We start from the raw sequence: 14,870 nt of genomic DNA, 5'->3' as shown, positions 1-14,870 counted from the left end.
TATAGTAATAGATGATTACATAGATAAGACTTGTGAATGAACCTAATTCTAAATGCATACATTGAAGAAGTCATCTGGATGCACATAGATAACATGTGGTGAATGTATTAAAATCTAAACTCATGTTACCAGGATGACCCTTGAACGACCGTTGTTGCCCTTGAGTTGAGGAGCGTTGAGATTTAACCATTAAATCTATCCTTTTGAAGCAACAATGAGAAGACCTAAAAATGCGAAACTTTTCATCTCTGTATTGGGTCCCTTGAATTTATTTGGTGTAACCAATTTCTGCCACCGATAGAGCAGAAATGCGGAACCATCCACTTCTTTTAGGAAGAAGGGATTTTCATCATGACCCTGATGTTGTCGAAGAAAACCTCAAATTCAACTTTTTTGTCTTTATACCCATGCCACGTAAGCAATCAGGAATGCTTCCTGATTGTTGCTTCCATGAAAGTCTCCAACTTCAAGTTTAGCATCTCCGTCAATATCTGAATTAATTTTGGAACTTTTTGGAATTGATGGACCGTAGATGGTGGAGGAACTCACCCAATAACTTTTTGGGTGGCGAATGAAGCTAGTTCTGATAAGTTGTTAGAGTTTTTGAGTGTCTTTCTCGTAGAGGTAAAATCTTCAAAACATGGATTAATTGTGCATGGAAGTAAGTTCATTGGTTATGACATTGGAAGTTGCACCGTCGTGGTATCTGAAGAATCTGCCAATTAGTTATAGTTGAAGGTTGAGCCACATCCAGAACCATATCATGTGGCTAAGATTACTTAATACAAAGTTGAAGGTTGAGCAACAATGTCCTGTCACCTTCACCATTAAGAGCCTTAGAAGACTGTTATGAGTGATATTTGGTACTCAAGCTCTCCACATACTGTGGTAGAACATGGTCGTGGGCTTCTGGTGGACAACATGTCAGCCGTGACGATAATTACTCCTTTATGGATAGAAAGGGGAAGTATACTCTTGTGCTACAGATGCGCGAAATTACAGAAAAGTGCTCTTCTAATTCAGTGAGCTTTTCGATAAGTTGGTATTTTAGGAGTTGCATCTAACTCGCTGGAGTCGAGTTCTTTTCAACGTGGGGAATCGGTGAAATAGCTATGGAGTGGTTAGACAACTCTCATAGGCTTTGAAAGCCTAAACCAAAGGCTTTGGGTAGCACGAGCATCAAGTTCTTTTGGTCAAAAAACTTGTCCATGGTAGTTGGTCGACGAGGGTATTGTGGTAGTTTCAAAAGATCTGATTCATGACAGCGGTGGTCGTTCAAGGGTCATCAGGATTCTAGTAATTGCATGAATGCATTTAGACACATTAAACACACTAGAGGTTGTAGCACACGCATCGCGTGTGCAAGTTGAATTTTGCATAATTTGTCAAAATTTGATCAAACAAACGATAAGCGGGACGCCATAGTGCATGCTCTGTCAAAATTTGACATGCACACACATCTCGTGTGCTCACCTCTAGGATTTTAACTTAGTCAGCTATGCACTATTTATAATTAGCATCCCGTAATTATACTTTGCTGTTATCAAAATGGAATTAAATCATACCATACCAGACTCTCAGTTGCCTTTAGTTCCTCAGGAAAAGAAAAAAATTGAATGAGAACAAATCAGACAGGATTTGTAGGTGGTAAAATAAGGATATGACACAAAAAGTGAAAGAGTAGGTGGAAAAATAAAGATGGACACAGAAAGTGCAGTACCTTCGAAACGGAAATTTGTCCTGTTCTCTTTAGTCTCTGCACAGCCTAAGAAGATTAGGAGGATGTGATTGGTCAATGTACTTACTAGAGAGAGAGAGAGACAGAGCGCCATTGTCAGACTCATACGGTCATACCTCCGTAAAACAGATGCACCGCATGGCTGTTTTTTCTATAAAAAGAATTTTGTTGGCGACGTGTGGGGTGAATCAGTTGGAGTGAAGTATTTGTCCATCTTACCCTTAGCAGTTACTACTTGGGAAGCTTCGGAAAAGGGCGAAAAACGAAAACGCTTTTGTGACGGGGCTTCACAAAAGTGATCACACCAAAAAGCGGTTCTCCCTTTATATATTAGAATAGATGTTAGTTCATTGGATATGGTTAAAGTTCAGTGTATGCATTTATAACTCAATATACCCATTGTCCCTATATCTATATATTTTTGCTGATAAAAAAAAAGAAAGAATAATAACCTTTTGCATGCCCTATAAATTGACATGTAATCATCCATTTTAAATATAGTTAAATGAATTTGAGTAATGAGACCGTGGACTTCCTAGTTGGGGTTGCGGTCTTAGCAGGTATTGCCAAACCCTTGCGAGAGTGAATCACCTCTCTCTCTCTCTCTCTCCCCCTCTCATTATCTGTCTTTTCTTTCTTCTTCTTTGCGCACATAATCCAAGTTCTATTCTTGTTTTCTACCCAAAGCCAGCACGATTCCTTTGGTAGGCTTTGACACTGAAAGTTTTGTAAAACCATCCTACATCAATAGTTGCTCTGAGTGTGTGTGTGATCTGCAACAAGTATGAAGGACGGAATATGGATCGATGTGAGAGCTCTTTCTCCCACATCTGCGCAGGACAACAATTGGTCTTTTCCTTGTTTAAACTTTGAGTCTTCAATGCCGACTCTTCAACTCTGAAGGCTTAGATTTTCTTCATTTCTGAGCTTTGATTCCAACACGTAAGGTTATATTCTAGCCCTTCTTTAAACAGATTCTCTACCCTTTTTTTTCTTCTGATGAAATTAAGACAAAGCTGTATAGCCGTGTTTGGATTTTCTAAGGCGTGTCCAACTGATACCCCGTACCTGTGTTGGCGTCGTGTTGTGTTGTGTTGACGTGGGTGCTTAGACATTATCTGTGGATCCATGTAACATAGATGAGCCCTAAGATTTTTTTTTTTTCAATCTTTAACTAGTGAATATGGTGCTATTGTGCATGATCTGAATAATGATCTTTGAGAGTGCTTGTGCACTTTGTATGTTGTTATGTTTTACAATCTTGAAGACATTATCACAACCTTTCACACAATTTACCATCTACATTTTGGCAGTCAGATTTGAAGCTGAAGAAGTTTTTGCACATAATTGAGAATTCGTCTGTATATCCTGTTTTATGTGATTGCAACAGGTATTTTGGTTTCTTGGTAACTCCTGCTTCATCTTTAGTATTTTGAGCTTTCTTATCATCACCTAACTGATGATGGTAGTGCCTATTAATATATATTTCCCGAGAGTTGCTATATGTACCGATCATGGGGGAGGGAAACCGTACCGACGGCCGTCGGCGGGCCGTCTCCGGCCACCGGACGGCCGATCCGAGCCGTCCAAAAATTCTAAAAAAAAAAACCGATGGGGCCCACGAGGGAATCAACGGCATCCTAGGGTGCTTGATCCAAGCACCCATTTTTCGTGTATATCGGTACGGTTTCCCTCCCCCATGGTCGGTACTCATAGCTTTTCTGATATTTCCCCCTTCTCCAACTCATTGCTATGTATGATATTTGGTGAATGAGTATTGGTTTTAGGACCGTCTGAGATTTTTGGGGCCCTAGGTGAGCTCGTAACTTGGGGCTTAATATATTTTATGCTGCACAAGACCTGTATTTTCAGACATATCCTAATAGATTAAAACTTCAGTTTACAAAAACATTATAAAGCTTTTACAACCTGCCTGATTCGTTTAAGTTTAAATCCTGCATTAAGAAGTTTAACCTCTGTATATTAAATTATCACTTCTGCATCATGTTGTACTCCAAATTGTAAAATCACAAAAGCTTATCTATCATATACTTTTCAACAGGTAATATATCATATTTCCTCCAATCCTTCTTGTGACGTACTTGACCTAAGTTTTAAGAAATTATAATCAATTTTGTTGGGCCCTCTAACAAAATTGGTTATTTATATCTTTCTGTTAAAGGTTTGAGCCAAAGAGAATTTTAGTCCTGTGAAAATTAAAATAATTGAGGTACTTTGATTTTGAATTTATGGCGATATTCCAGGCAATAGGGGGGAAAAGAAGAAGAAAAAAAGAAACCATCACATGAAAGCCAGGTGATTTGAACAAAAAACATTAGGATGAAGAACCTGCCTCCCTTGGGAATGGATGTTCAGGCGAACGTTTATGTATATGTTACTTATATCTACGTGGGCCCCTTGCTTCAAAACATATGTGGGGGTCAAAGGTAGTCAACTTGCCGGTCTACCCTTACGCCTCTGGCGTGTGTGCTTGCTTGGCTTGCTTTTAAAAAATATCAACCCTAATTGTTGTATGCGCAGTCTCTTTAAGGAGGTGTTTGTTTTATGGTTTTGATTCTCTAAGTTTAAGTTATTTGAAGTCGAAATACGACATTCATTGTTAATTTGCTTTTGGTTTCTGGCTTAGAAATTTTTTGCTTTTTGTTTCTTCAGAACTGTTCTGTCATTGCCCCCGATTATCAATGGTGCTCATTCTGCCATCACTTTGAAGACAAAGAATGTTTTCATTGAGTGCACAGCCACTGATTTGACGAAGGCCAACGTGGTGTTAAATACAATGGTAACGCTAAAGTTAGAACTTCAATTTTTTGTTGTTATTTGTTAGTGTTGACCAGCGGATGTTATCTATATTTTTCTTTTTCTTTTATTTCTGAAGGTAACCATGTTTTCAACGTACTGCGAAAGAAAGTTCGAGGTTGAACCGGTTGAAGTAATTTATTCTGATGGCAGATCATATGTTTACCCTGATATATCTCTTTACCATATGGAAGTCCCTCTTTCTTACATCACTGATATAGTTGGAGTTCCCTTGGAAGAAAATGAGGTATCAAAGTTCCTGCTATTTTATTTTGTTCTATTTCTATTTCTATTTGATTGTTAATGATCCTGAATTTCTCCATCATGGGTTGATCACATTGCCATCGATCACATATATGCTTTAGCATGTCAGTATTTGTTAATAAATTTGTTTAAAGGGGATTTTGGAGTATTTCATTGTTCATTGCTTTGTGGGTTAGACATCATAATATATACATAATGTAGGATTCATGTTGGCGTTCTTGATGAAATGCCATGTGTCATTTAAATGGTAGTGAGAATGCCACGTGGCTGCAGTTTTTAATTATTCCTTTGCTTCTTGAGCCATTCTTCTTCAATTATTATTCTATTGCCAATGTTATTCCCCTCCTCCAGACATCTATGTACCCTCCTCACTTACCTTCCTTCTACACTCACATTCTTTCTCCATGGATACAAAGTTCGCTGGGGTACAGAGTTTAACTGACTGTATATAAATGCTCCTCACTATTTCCAGCCTTTTTGCTGTTTGTTTTCTCTTCTTCCTATGACCTTCCTTCGTAGTTGCTACCTCTTACACGACTCTTTCACAATTGCATTTTCATAGGGTATTTATTTCCCTTTTTTTTTTTTTCCACCCTCTAATGGAAGACAAAGTGGACTTCAAGATTGCCTGCCACTTTTTCTCCTTTTGTTGGCAGAATCCCAAAGCGTTTCACTTTCTTCATCAAAGGTTCATTAGATATTATATATATTATGTGTCTGAAGACGATGTGGTTACTTCTTTTTTCTTTTGTTCTGCTCCCTCAGTGTTCTGGTGATGGGCATGTTGGATAGTAATTGCTTAGTTTTGTTGATGCTTCTAAGGTGTTTGACAGTGAACTTAAGTAATTTGGTTGATACTTGTAAGGAGTTTTGGCGGTCGTATCATTGTATCATTGGCATATATGTCGACGACTATTGATTGGCGCAAATTCATTATTATATAGCAAGCATAATGGCTTGCTACCCCAATTCTGGTCTGCCCGGATTGTTAGGTTATTTGTAACTCGTTGATGTACATTGCCATGTTTTGGATTATAAAGGTTCATTAGCGAACAGAAGAAACTAACTGAGCGCCTTGCACAGGAAAAAACCTAGTGGTACCTTTCACCTTGTGGGCTTGAAAATCTAGGTTTTCTTTTTGATTTGGTACCATCCGTTCCATAGTGAGATGCATTTTCCAGTTAAAATAAACTTTTCCATGCCACATTCTAGATGAGTATGTTCCTTCTTTGCTTCTAATTGTCCTTTGAATTTTTGTGCTGCGCGTTTATTGTCTCCTTGTTATCATGAATGAAGGGATACCCCTTTCAGATTTCTCTTGGATCTCTCCTATGCTTTCCACTGTCATTCTTCTTTGATCATGTTTTTATTCTTTCTAAATGCCTGCGTTAATGATTAGGTTTGTTTAATTATATTGCAGTCAGAAGCTTTTTCTTTCTATTTGTTTTGTGAACACCACTGCAAAATTTATTTTGCCTAGAAATCAAATAATTTAAAACATTACCTGTTTCTTCCCTCAGGTTGCTAGTTTGTTGAATAAAATGCAATTGCATGCTGTGAAGTCCTTGTCGGAAGATAAAAAGTGCACTTTCACTGTATCTGTCCCTCCTACCAGAAGTGATATTCTTCATCCATGTGATGTAGCAGAGGTATGTGCATTTATATTTTAACCAGCAAAAGCATTAAAAGCAGTCAATGCATCACTAGGTGGATTGAACCTCACACGGCCTCTTCCTTCTTTGATAGGATGTTGCTATTGCTTATGGCTACAATGAAATCCCGAAGAGAATACCTGCATCTTTGAATCCTTTGCCCCTGAACCAATTCAGTGATCTCATCAGATCAGAGGTATTGTGCGCGCGTGCGTGCATGTTTAGGTTGTAATATGGTTTCTTTGTGGATAAGTGCTGCTTTTATGTATTTGTTAATACCTTTACTTGGTGACCTGCCATACAATGGGTATGCTACTGGGCCTCTATGTTGCATGGACGACTCTAAAAGTATGGTGCCTAAGTTGTACGAAGTGGGAGCGGGTGAGCGAGATGATATAGAAAAGCAAGTTGGGGAGCGTCTATTGTAACTTTTGTCAGTCTAAAATGTTGTAACTTGTAAGTATCATGTTCTTGCTAAGTATGTGAGTAAATTGAGTTAATATTGTTGTAGTATCTTATGGTTACTTCATATTTTCTCTTTCTTGGTTGGTCTTCATTGGTTTCTTTTGCAATTTGTCTACTTGAGAGGTTCTATGTTAGGTAGAAGTACGCTCCTTTCTCAATGGGAGCAAGTATTCTAAGAGATTCTGACTTGGGAGTGTGAGAGTGAGGTTCTAAGGTAGATTTGCCACCCCGATAGGAGTATCCTGTAGTGTTCCCATTTTGGAGCTCGACACCTAGGGAGGGGTATGAGACTTGCATCCCACTTTTTTAGCTGGACATTTACCTAGGAAGCACATTCAATAATTCTATTTTCTAGTGGAACTATGCTAAAACTCTCTTTATGTGAGAAATGCTCTAAAACACCTTGCAAACACCATTTACCCCAGAAAATAAGGAGATACACCAAGGTTCTGAATACCGTACCGGCTAGAGTACCGGTTTTCTTATTCTTACTAGTACGGTACGTACCAGTACCAGTGAGATACCGGGTATCGTTTCGGATTGATCGCTATTAGTGTTATTTTCCTACCTAAAAGAATTTATAGTATAATATACACTTTTTAAAACAAAAAAAAAATAAAAAATATTCCAGTATTTGCCCGGTACCGTCTGGTATTTGCCTGGTACCGTCCAGTATTGACTGGTACTTGAAGAAAAAAATAAATTTAAAAGTAGTCCAGTACTACCCGGTGTTGGCCGGTACTGACCGGTATCTCCGGTACCATCCCGTATTGGCCGATACCAACCGGTATTTGAGCCGGAACAGAATTAGAGGTGTAGGGTACCGGATTTTGTCAAAAACGGTATGTACCGGCCGGTACGGAACGGTATTGATAACCTTGAGATATACTGCAACCCTTAGATGTGTATTGGCACCCGACACCCATACCAAATCCTATATCAAGTTCCCCGTTATCTACGGAAGACTTGTTTTACCTGTTCAAGTACTAGGTGATTGGAGAAATTGGGTTTTTGTTAGTTGGATGTGTGAGGCTTCGCAGTTTGTTGTTGTACTTACTAGTGATAAAACCATAATTCTAGGCACGATTGAGATATCAGATTTCCATTTTATCATTCCGTCAGTTACCTATGATCATTTCCCTTCATTGCCTTTATGTCCCGACATATGATGGTGATATGATGCATTTATATGTCAGCCTTTCCTTTTGTGCTGAAGTAGCTATTTTTTGCTTGTTTAAATTATTAACTATCTGCAAATTTTGGTGTTTCTGCCAAGAAAGTTCTGATATGGGATATTTGCTGTTTTATTTTGGTGGCAATATGTGCATTATTTGGAGCTCCCCAGTTGGAGTTTCCAATTTCCTAGCATTCAAATTTGTTTTCGAAGTTAAACTGTACACGGAATCCAACTCTACATGTGTGTATAAATGTATCTAAAATTAAGTTGAAGACTATTCTCAATTCATTCCTAAAGTCTGACGTCGTATGAATCAGCTGTCTAGTTTTTAAGTACTCAGGTTCAATTGTCTTTTATGGGTTTTTTCATAGCAAGTTATCTCTGTTATTGGGACATCAGACATGCAATGCTGAAATCAGCGATTTGGTATCATGGGACTACTTTTCTGATGTAGTCATACTTGTCAATTTGCAATCCTTTTTTGTTGTCGCCTTAAGAAGTAAATGTAGTTAGTACCACGCGTTGCCAAATGAAAATCTAACAATCTGTTTCTGTTTTCTTGTAAGTAATTACTTTGTGCCTGATGAAATCTTACCATCTGAAACTTCTTTGTTTTCAGATTGCAATGTGTGGGTTTACAGAGGTTTTGACATGGGTACTGTGCTCATATAAAGAAGATTTTGCAATGCTGAATCGAAGAGATGACAAATCAACAGCAGTGATAATCGGAAATCCCCGCTCTTCTGATTTTGAGGTTTGTTTGAATCTTCACTACTATGTGGAAGAAGACAAATTTACATCGTAAATGTTTGATAAAATATAAACCTCGCATTTCTTGCATGATTGAATTGCTTTGTCCGTTTCCCTTGTGTCTTTTCCCTGTTTGATCCTTTCACTTTTTACTTTCTAGATAACTTGTCGCGAGACTCAACCATTGATTTGTAATTAGAACCTCAATTTTCTATCCCTTTAATGTGTGTGTGTGTGTGTGTGTGTATATATATATATATATATATATAGAGAGAGAGAGAGAGAGAGAGAGAGAGATGTATGTGTGTGTGTGTGTGTGTATATATATATATATATATATATATAGAGAGAGAGAGAGAGAGAGAGAGAGAGAGAGAGAGAGAGTCCCTTTCTCTTAAGGACCACCTTAACTTAAAAATGAGGACCTCTATTTTCCGATAGAATTTCGATGATCCAAGCCGCTCAATGTGTTCAGAACGTGATTTTAAGGTTACCGCGAGAAATCAGCCAAAAAAAATAACCGGAAAGGCTTCATCCAAGCAGTTTTTGTTTGTTTTTTTATCGAACGGTTCAAATAAAAACTGCTCGGATGAAGTCCTTCTCGGTCATTTTTTTTGCTGATTCCGTGGGGGTACTCTTAAAATCACGCTCTGAACACATTGAGCAGCTCGGATCATCGAAATTCGAACGGGAAATGGGAGAAATGGAGAGGTCTTTATTTTAACTAAAATAAGGGCCTCCTCATTTGAAGATGACATATATATATATATATATATATATATATATATATATATATATATATATATATATATATAGTCCTTATCCAGTGAGGGATCCCGCACGGTTTTACCGTGCGGACCTCGCTTTCCTGATCAAATTTCAATGATCCGAGCCGCTCAAAGTGATCAGAACGTGATTTTAAGGGTACCCGTGAGAAATCAGCAAAAAAAAATGACCGGAAAGGGCTTGATCGGAGCAGTTTTCATTGAACGGTTCAGTAAAAAACTGCTTAAATCAAGCCATTTCCGGTCTTTTTTTTTGCCGATTTCTCGCGGGTACCCTTAAAATCACGTTCTGCACACTTTGAGCGGCTCGGATCATCGAAATTTGATCGGGAAAGCGAGGTCCGCACAGTAAAACCGTGCGGGATCCCTCACTGGATAAGGACTGTATATATATATATACACACACACTTAGGATCCAATGAGGGATCCCGCATGGCCTTACCGTGCGGGACTCCCCTTTCCCGATCAAATTGCGACGATCCGAGCCGCTCAAAGTGTGCAGAACGTGATTTTAAGGGTACTCATGAGAAATCAGCAAAAAAAATGATCGGGAAGGGCTTGATCCGTGCAGTTTTTTACTGAACCGTTCAATAAAAAACTGTTCGGATCAAGCCCTTCCCGATCATTTTTTTTGCTGATTTCTTGCATGTACCCTTAAAATCACGTTCTGATCACTTTGAGCGGCTCGGATCGTCGCAATTCGATCGGGAAAGGGGAGTCCCGCACAGTAAGGCCGTGCGGGATCCCTTAGGAGATCCGGACTGTGTGTGTATATATATATATATACATGATGACCAAAGAATAGTTATTTTGGTGTTGTTGATGGCTTTGAATGCTTAATGATTTGTCTCAGTTATATTAAGAGACTCAATTTAGAGGCCCCGCAACTCGACAGCAATTGAGAGGCCCTGCAACTCAAATGGGACTGTGACCGTAGAAGCAATTTCTCTGTTTTTGCTTTTCTAGTGTTCTTTTGACTGCAAGGTGTTTCAGCTTTTTCTTGTTTCTTTTTATTTTTCAAATTTCTCTACAGAAATGTGACATTCTTTTTAAAAATTCGAACCCCATATTCTTTCCTCATGTTGCATCACATTAAAGAGGAAAGTAGGAAGTCCTTTATGAAAATCAATTCGCCACATAAAAATGACATTGCGTGAGGCCTACAGCCAAATGTCCAAAATGTTACCCCTTATTTTCATTCTGGAGTCTATTTGAACGAGTCACAGCCAAGAAAGTATTGGTTGTTGGACCATTTGTGTTCCCAATAGATAGGTAGGTAGACCACCAAGGTTTCTTATCTCGTCATCAGGCTGTTTGTTGCTTTGAGCATTTTAATTAGCTTGGAATGCATGTCTGCTATGAAAAGCATCTTGTTGCCCTATCTCCCTCCCACTATTGTGCGTCTGTGCAATTGCGTGTTTTATTTTATTTTTCTTTCTTGTAGAAAGAATAACAAAAGATGCTAGTTATTCGGTTTGACCAAATCCGTAACCCTACATCTTTAATTTCGTTCCGGCTCAAATACCGGATAGTACCGGATGATGTATAAATTCATTTTTTTCTTCCAATACCAGACGATACAGGTCAAATATTGGATGGTACCGGTCATACTGGACAGTACCGGACTATTTTTAAATTTATTTTTTGTTCAATATAAATATATTTTACATGTGGGTAAATACCACTAATAGTGATGAAATCCGAAATAGTACGCGGTATCTTATCGGTACCGGTACGTATTGTACCAGTAGGAAAAACCGGTACTATAGCCGGTACGTTATTCAGAATCTTGTTCTAGACAGCAGTTATACTTCCATCTCTTTTGTGTGTTTTTCATGCGCGGTAAACTTCATGTAGCAGTCTCTTAGTAATCACATGTTCTCCTGATTTAACGATCTACCTTGGTATATTAATACTTTTGGCCAAATTTGCTTGCCATAGTGATTGTCACATCTAAAGTGCGACAACTAGAATGACTCAATTTTCTTTTCTACTCAATTTCATTTCTACAGGTTGTACGGACAAGTCTGATGCCTGGTATGTTGAAAACTATTGGGCACAATAAAGACCATCCAAAGCCTATAAAGGTACTTTTGTAAAATCATTAAATCAGACATTGTGTATCCACTTGTGAGTCATTTTTTCCCCTAGTTATGAACTTTCACCATGTGGGCGGAGTGGCCAAGTGTTAAGATAGAAAATTTTGGGGCCATTTCTCCTCATTTTTACAGATATTCTCTGTCGGATGATCTTATCCCCCTATTGATACAACTGTAAGTGTATTTTGAATGTTATTGTTGCCATGAACTTTGTTCTAGCGTTAAAACTTAGAATGGTTACTCTGCTAGACTTGAGCATGACTCTTAAACCCTTTACTTGTACAGAGGTAGTTATTGTTGGTTAGTGATTTTAGGAGGTTCTTTAATAACAAGGACTTCTTCTCCTCTTCTTTCTTCCTTTTGCCCGCTTCTTATTTATCTTGGGATAAGGTGCTGCTGTGGTTTAGTAGTGGAGGGAATTCCCTTCCTCGCAGAATAGAACTGATAGATCCTTATCTGCATGATGCAATTTACTGGTGCAAGCCCTATGGCGTGAAGGTTTGGGAGTGAAGAAGCTAAAATTATTCAATCAAGCTTTGTTGGGTAAATGGCTTTGGAGATTTTCTTGTGAAAGGGAGAGATGGTGGAGGAAGGTGGTGGTTGCAAAGTATGGACGTGGATGGGGAGAGTGGTCTTCCCTTACTGTGAGCAAGCCCTATGGCGTGGCTCTTTGGAGGGGTATTATGAATGGGTGGGATGCTTTTGCGAAGAATATTCATATGGTGGTTGGCGACGGGAGAAGGGTGAAGTTCTGGGATCATGTGTGGTGTGGGGATGTGAGCCTCCGAGTTTCTTTTCCGACTATTTATAGTTTGGCTTGTGATAGGGAGGCATCCGTTTCTAATTATCTTCACCTTAGTAATGGGGCTACAATGTGGGATATTCAGTTACGAAGGGACGTTTGTGATTGGGAGGAAGAGGAATTGTTGTCTTTGCTTGCTAGAGTGTATGATACTCGTGGGATAGGGTGGGTGGGGGGGGATGCTATGCGTTGAAAGTTGTCTAAATCAGGGTCATTTCAGGTGAAATCCTACTACCATTTGTTTTGTGGAATTGGTAATCCATCTCTCCCTTGGAAAGCAATATGAAAAACTATGGCGCCTTTGAAAGTGAGTTTCTTTGTGTGGTGTGCGGTTCAAGGTAAAATTCTCACTTTTGACAACTTGATCCGAAGGGGGAGAATTATTGTGAATTTTTGTTGTATGTGCCAAAGGGATGCGGAGATAGTCGATCATCTACTAATTCACTATGCGTGGGCAAGGGAGTTGTGGTGCTTCATGTTGTCTTGGTTTGGGGTGCATTGGGTCATGCTGAGGAATATTATGGAACTTTTAATCGCCTTGAGAGGTGTTAGAGTTGGGAAGAGTAGACGGTGTGTTTGGGCCATGATTCCTCTTTGCTTAATGTGGGTTATATGGCGAGAGAGAAATTCTAGATGTTTTGAAGGAATCGAGCATTCGTTGGCTAGACTTAAGAGTCTTTTTGGTGAATAGTTTGTATAGCTGGGAGAAAAGAGATTGTAATCCTTCTATTGATCAGTTTTTAGATGGTTTGCTCTTTTCTTTTCTCTCGGAGGTGTATAGGGCCTTTTTGTCTCTGGCCTTTTTTTGATACGGGCGGCATTCTCTTAATGTCTTGATCTAATATATTTATTTACTTATCAAAAATAAAAATAAAAATTTACTGGTGCAAGCTTAGAGTTGGTCAATAGAAGTTCGATAATTTCAAACCGAACTAGTTCTGTAGCAGTTAGTCAACTTGGTATTGGTTGATTGCTTTAGTGAGCACAAGATGATCAAAACTCGCAGTGCCAGAAATTGTCCCGAAATCTTTTTGTGTTTACCTTTTGTTTTTGCGTTGATTTTCTAGCAGAAAACTGTGGTTTGCAGATATTTGAAGTGGGTGATATCGTGCTGCTGGATGAGATGAAAGATGTTGGTGCGGCAAATCGTCGCCAACTTGCAGCTTTATATTGTGGTGCTACCTCAGGATTCGAGGTATAAATGTCTGTTGTGCTTTGTTGATTTGCCTAGTCTTTACCTGCTGGAAATAATTGTTGGAGAGTTTCAGGTCTGAGAAGGATGGTTTTGTGCAGCTTAATTTTGTTATTCGTTCTTGTTTATTGTCTGCTTAGATTCTTGATTTAGAGTCTATAGGAAGTATGATGGAACCTACAGATTTTTCTCGTCATCTCCTTTATCTCAATATGGGAAATGTTGTTTCAACAGGAACAACACTACTCTTAAGTACTTGATTCTTTTCGCCAAGCCAATGTTAAATAGAGGGTAGCAACTTGATTAGGCTGATGTATCGATGTTAAGATGGACTTGAGATGATACCGCAGTTCGCCATCTGTAGTATGGTTGTTAAACTGGAAGCGGAAGACTACGAATGTGACCGTACCATTTCTGATTCATCTCCGGATGCTTACACACTGCAAGGGAAGAACTTAATTAGGGCCTGCTCTGCCAATGTAAGGAAGTTTCGCAATTGAAGATACCATTAGTGCTCATGGAGTCGAGAAATGGGCTAGTTAAGAAATAAAACAAATGATAAGGTAGAGAAACTTCCTAAAAGGGATACAAAGAGCCTAGCTCTCATATAATCGCCTCTTGAAATGATAAAACTGGCTATGGAAGACCCTAGCCTCCTATTCATGATATAAGGCACATCACAACCCCCTAATTTCAACTACAGATTTGTTAAGTGAACTACTAGTAATAAAATGGACTGCATTAGGACTCCTCTGAAGAGAACTTGTCCTGAAGTGGAAGTAGAATGTATATCATTGCCGAATCAATGTTGCAATGCAACTGGGTGGTCTTGGTATGTAGTTACATTTCGTCGCCTACAAAACACCTCAACTAGGTATCCCACTTTGAAAAGAAGCTCTGTTCACAAAAATACTTCTTGCAAACTCCTAAAAGAAACCAAGAACGATCCTCTTTGGATGTTGAAACGTCACCACACCATGCCCATACTAGCTTGATTGAAGACCATACCGAAAGGATCTAGCTCTGATGCAATATAAGGACCAACATCTTATACATCTTGGACCAAGGAAAACTTGGGAATCAAGTGTTGAGAGCAACCTTCAACCTCAAAGTCATGCACCAGCGCAAC

The 14,870-nt window shown here is 38.9% G+C and overlaps 1 protein-coding gene across 3 annotated transcripts in view; it reads left to right on the top strand.

Moving 5' to 3' along the window:
* The window catches only part of LOC131325260 (phenylalanine--tRNA ligase beta subunit, cytoplasmic-like), a 51,402-nt gene that overhangs the window by 30,680 nt on the left and 5,852 nt on the right, over nucleotides 1-14,870 (top strand). For all 3 annotated transcript variants that reach the window (XM_058357430.1, XM_058357417.1, XM_058357421.1), the window contains exons 10-17: nucleotides 3,052-3,128; nucleotides 4,412-4,538; nucleotides 4,635-4,802; nucleotides 6,340-6,468; nucleotides 6,566-6,667; nucleotides 8,733-8,867; nucleotides 11,661-11,735; nucleotides 13,637-13,744. In XM_058357430.1, the coding sequence (XP_058213413.1) occupies nucleotides 3,052-3,128; nucleotides 4,412-4,538; nucleotides 4,635-4,802; nucleotides 6,340-6,468; nucleotides 6,566-6,667; nucleotides 8,733-8,867; nucleotides 11,661-11,735; nucleotides 13,637-13,744 (921 nt within the window). The remainder of the gene's footprint in view (nucleotides 1-3,051; nucleotides 3,129-4,411; nucleotides 4,539-4,634; nucleotides 4,803-6,339; nucleotides 6,469-6,565; nucleotides 6,668-8,732; nucleotides 8,868-11,660; nucleotides 11,736-13,636; nucleotides 13,745-14,870) is intronic.

This window comes from Rhododendron vialii, chromosome 1a (genome assembly GCF_030253575.1).
Source record: "Rhododendron vialii isolate Sample 1 chromosome 1a, ASM3025357v1".
Lineage (NCBI taxonomy): Eukaryota > Viridiplantae > Streptophyta > Magnoliopsida > Ericales > Ericaceae > Rhododendron > Rhododendron vialii.
The sequence above is the reverse complement of the archived record's forward strand: the minus strand, read 5'-3'. Positions and strand labels throughout refer to the sequence as shown.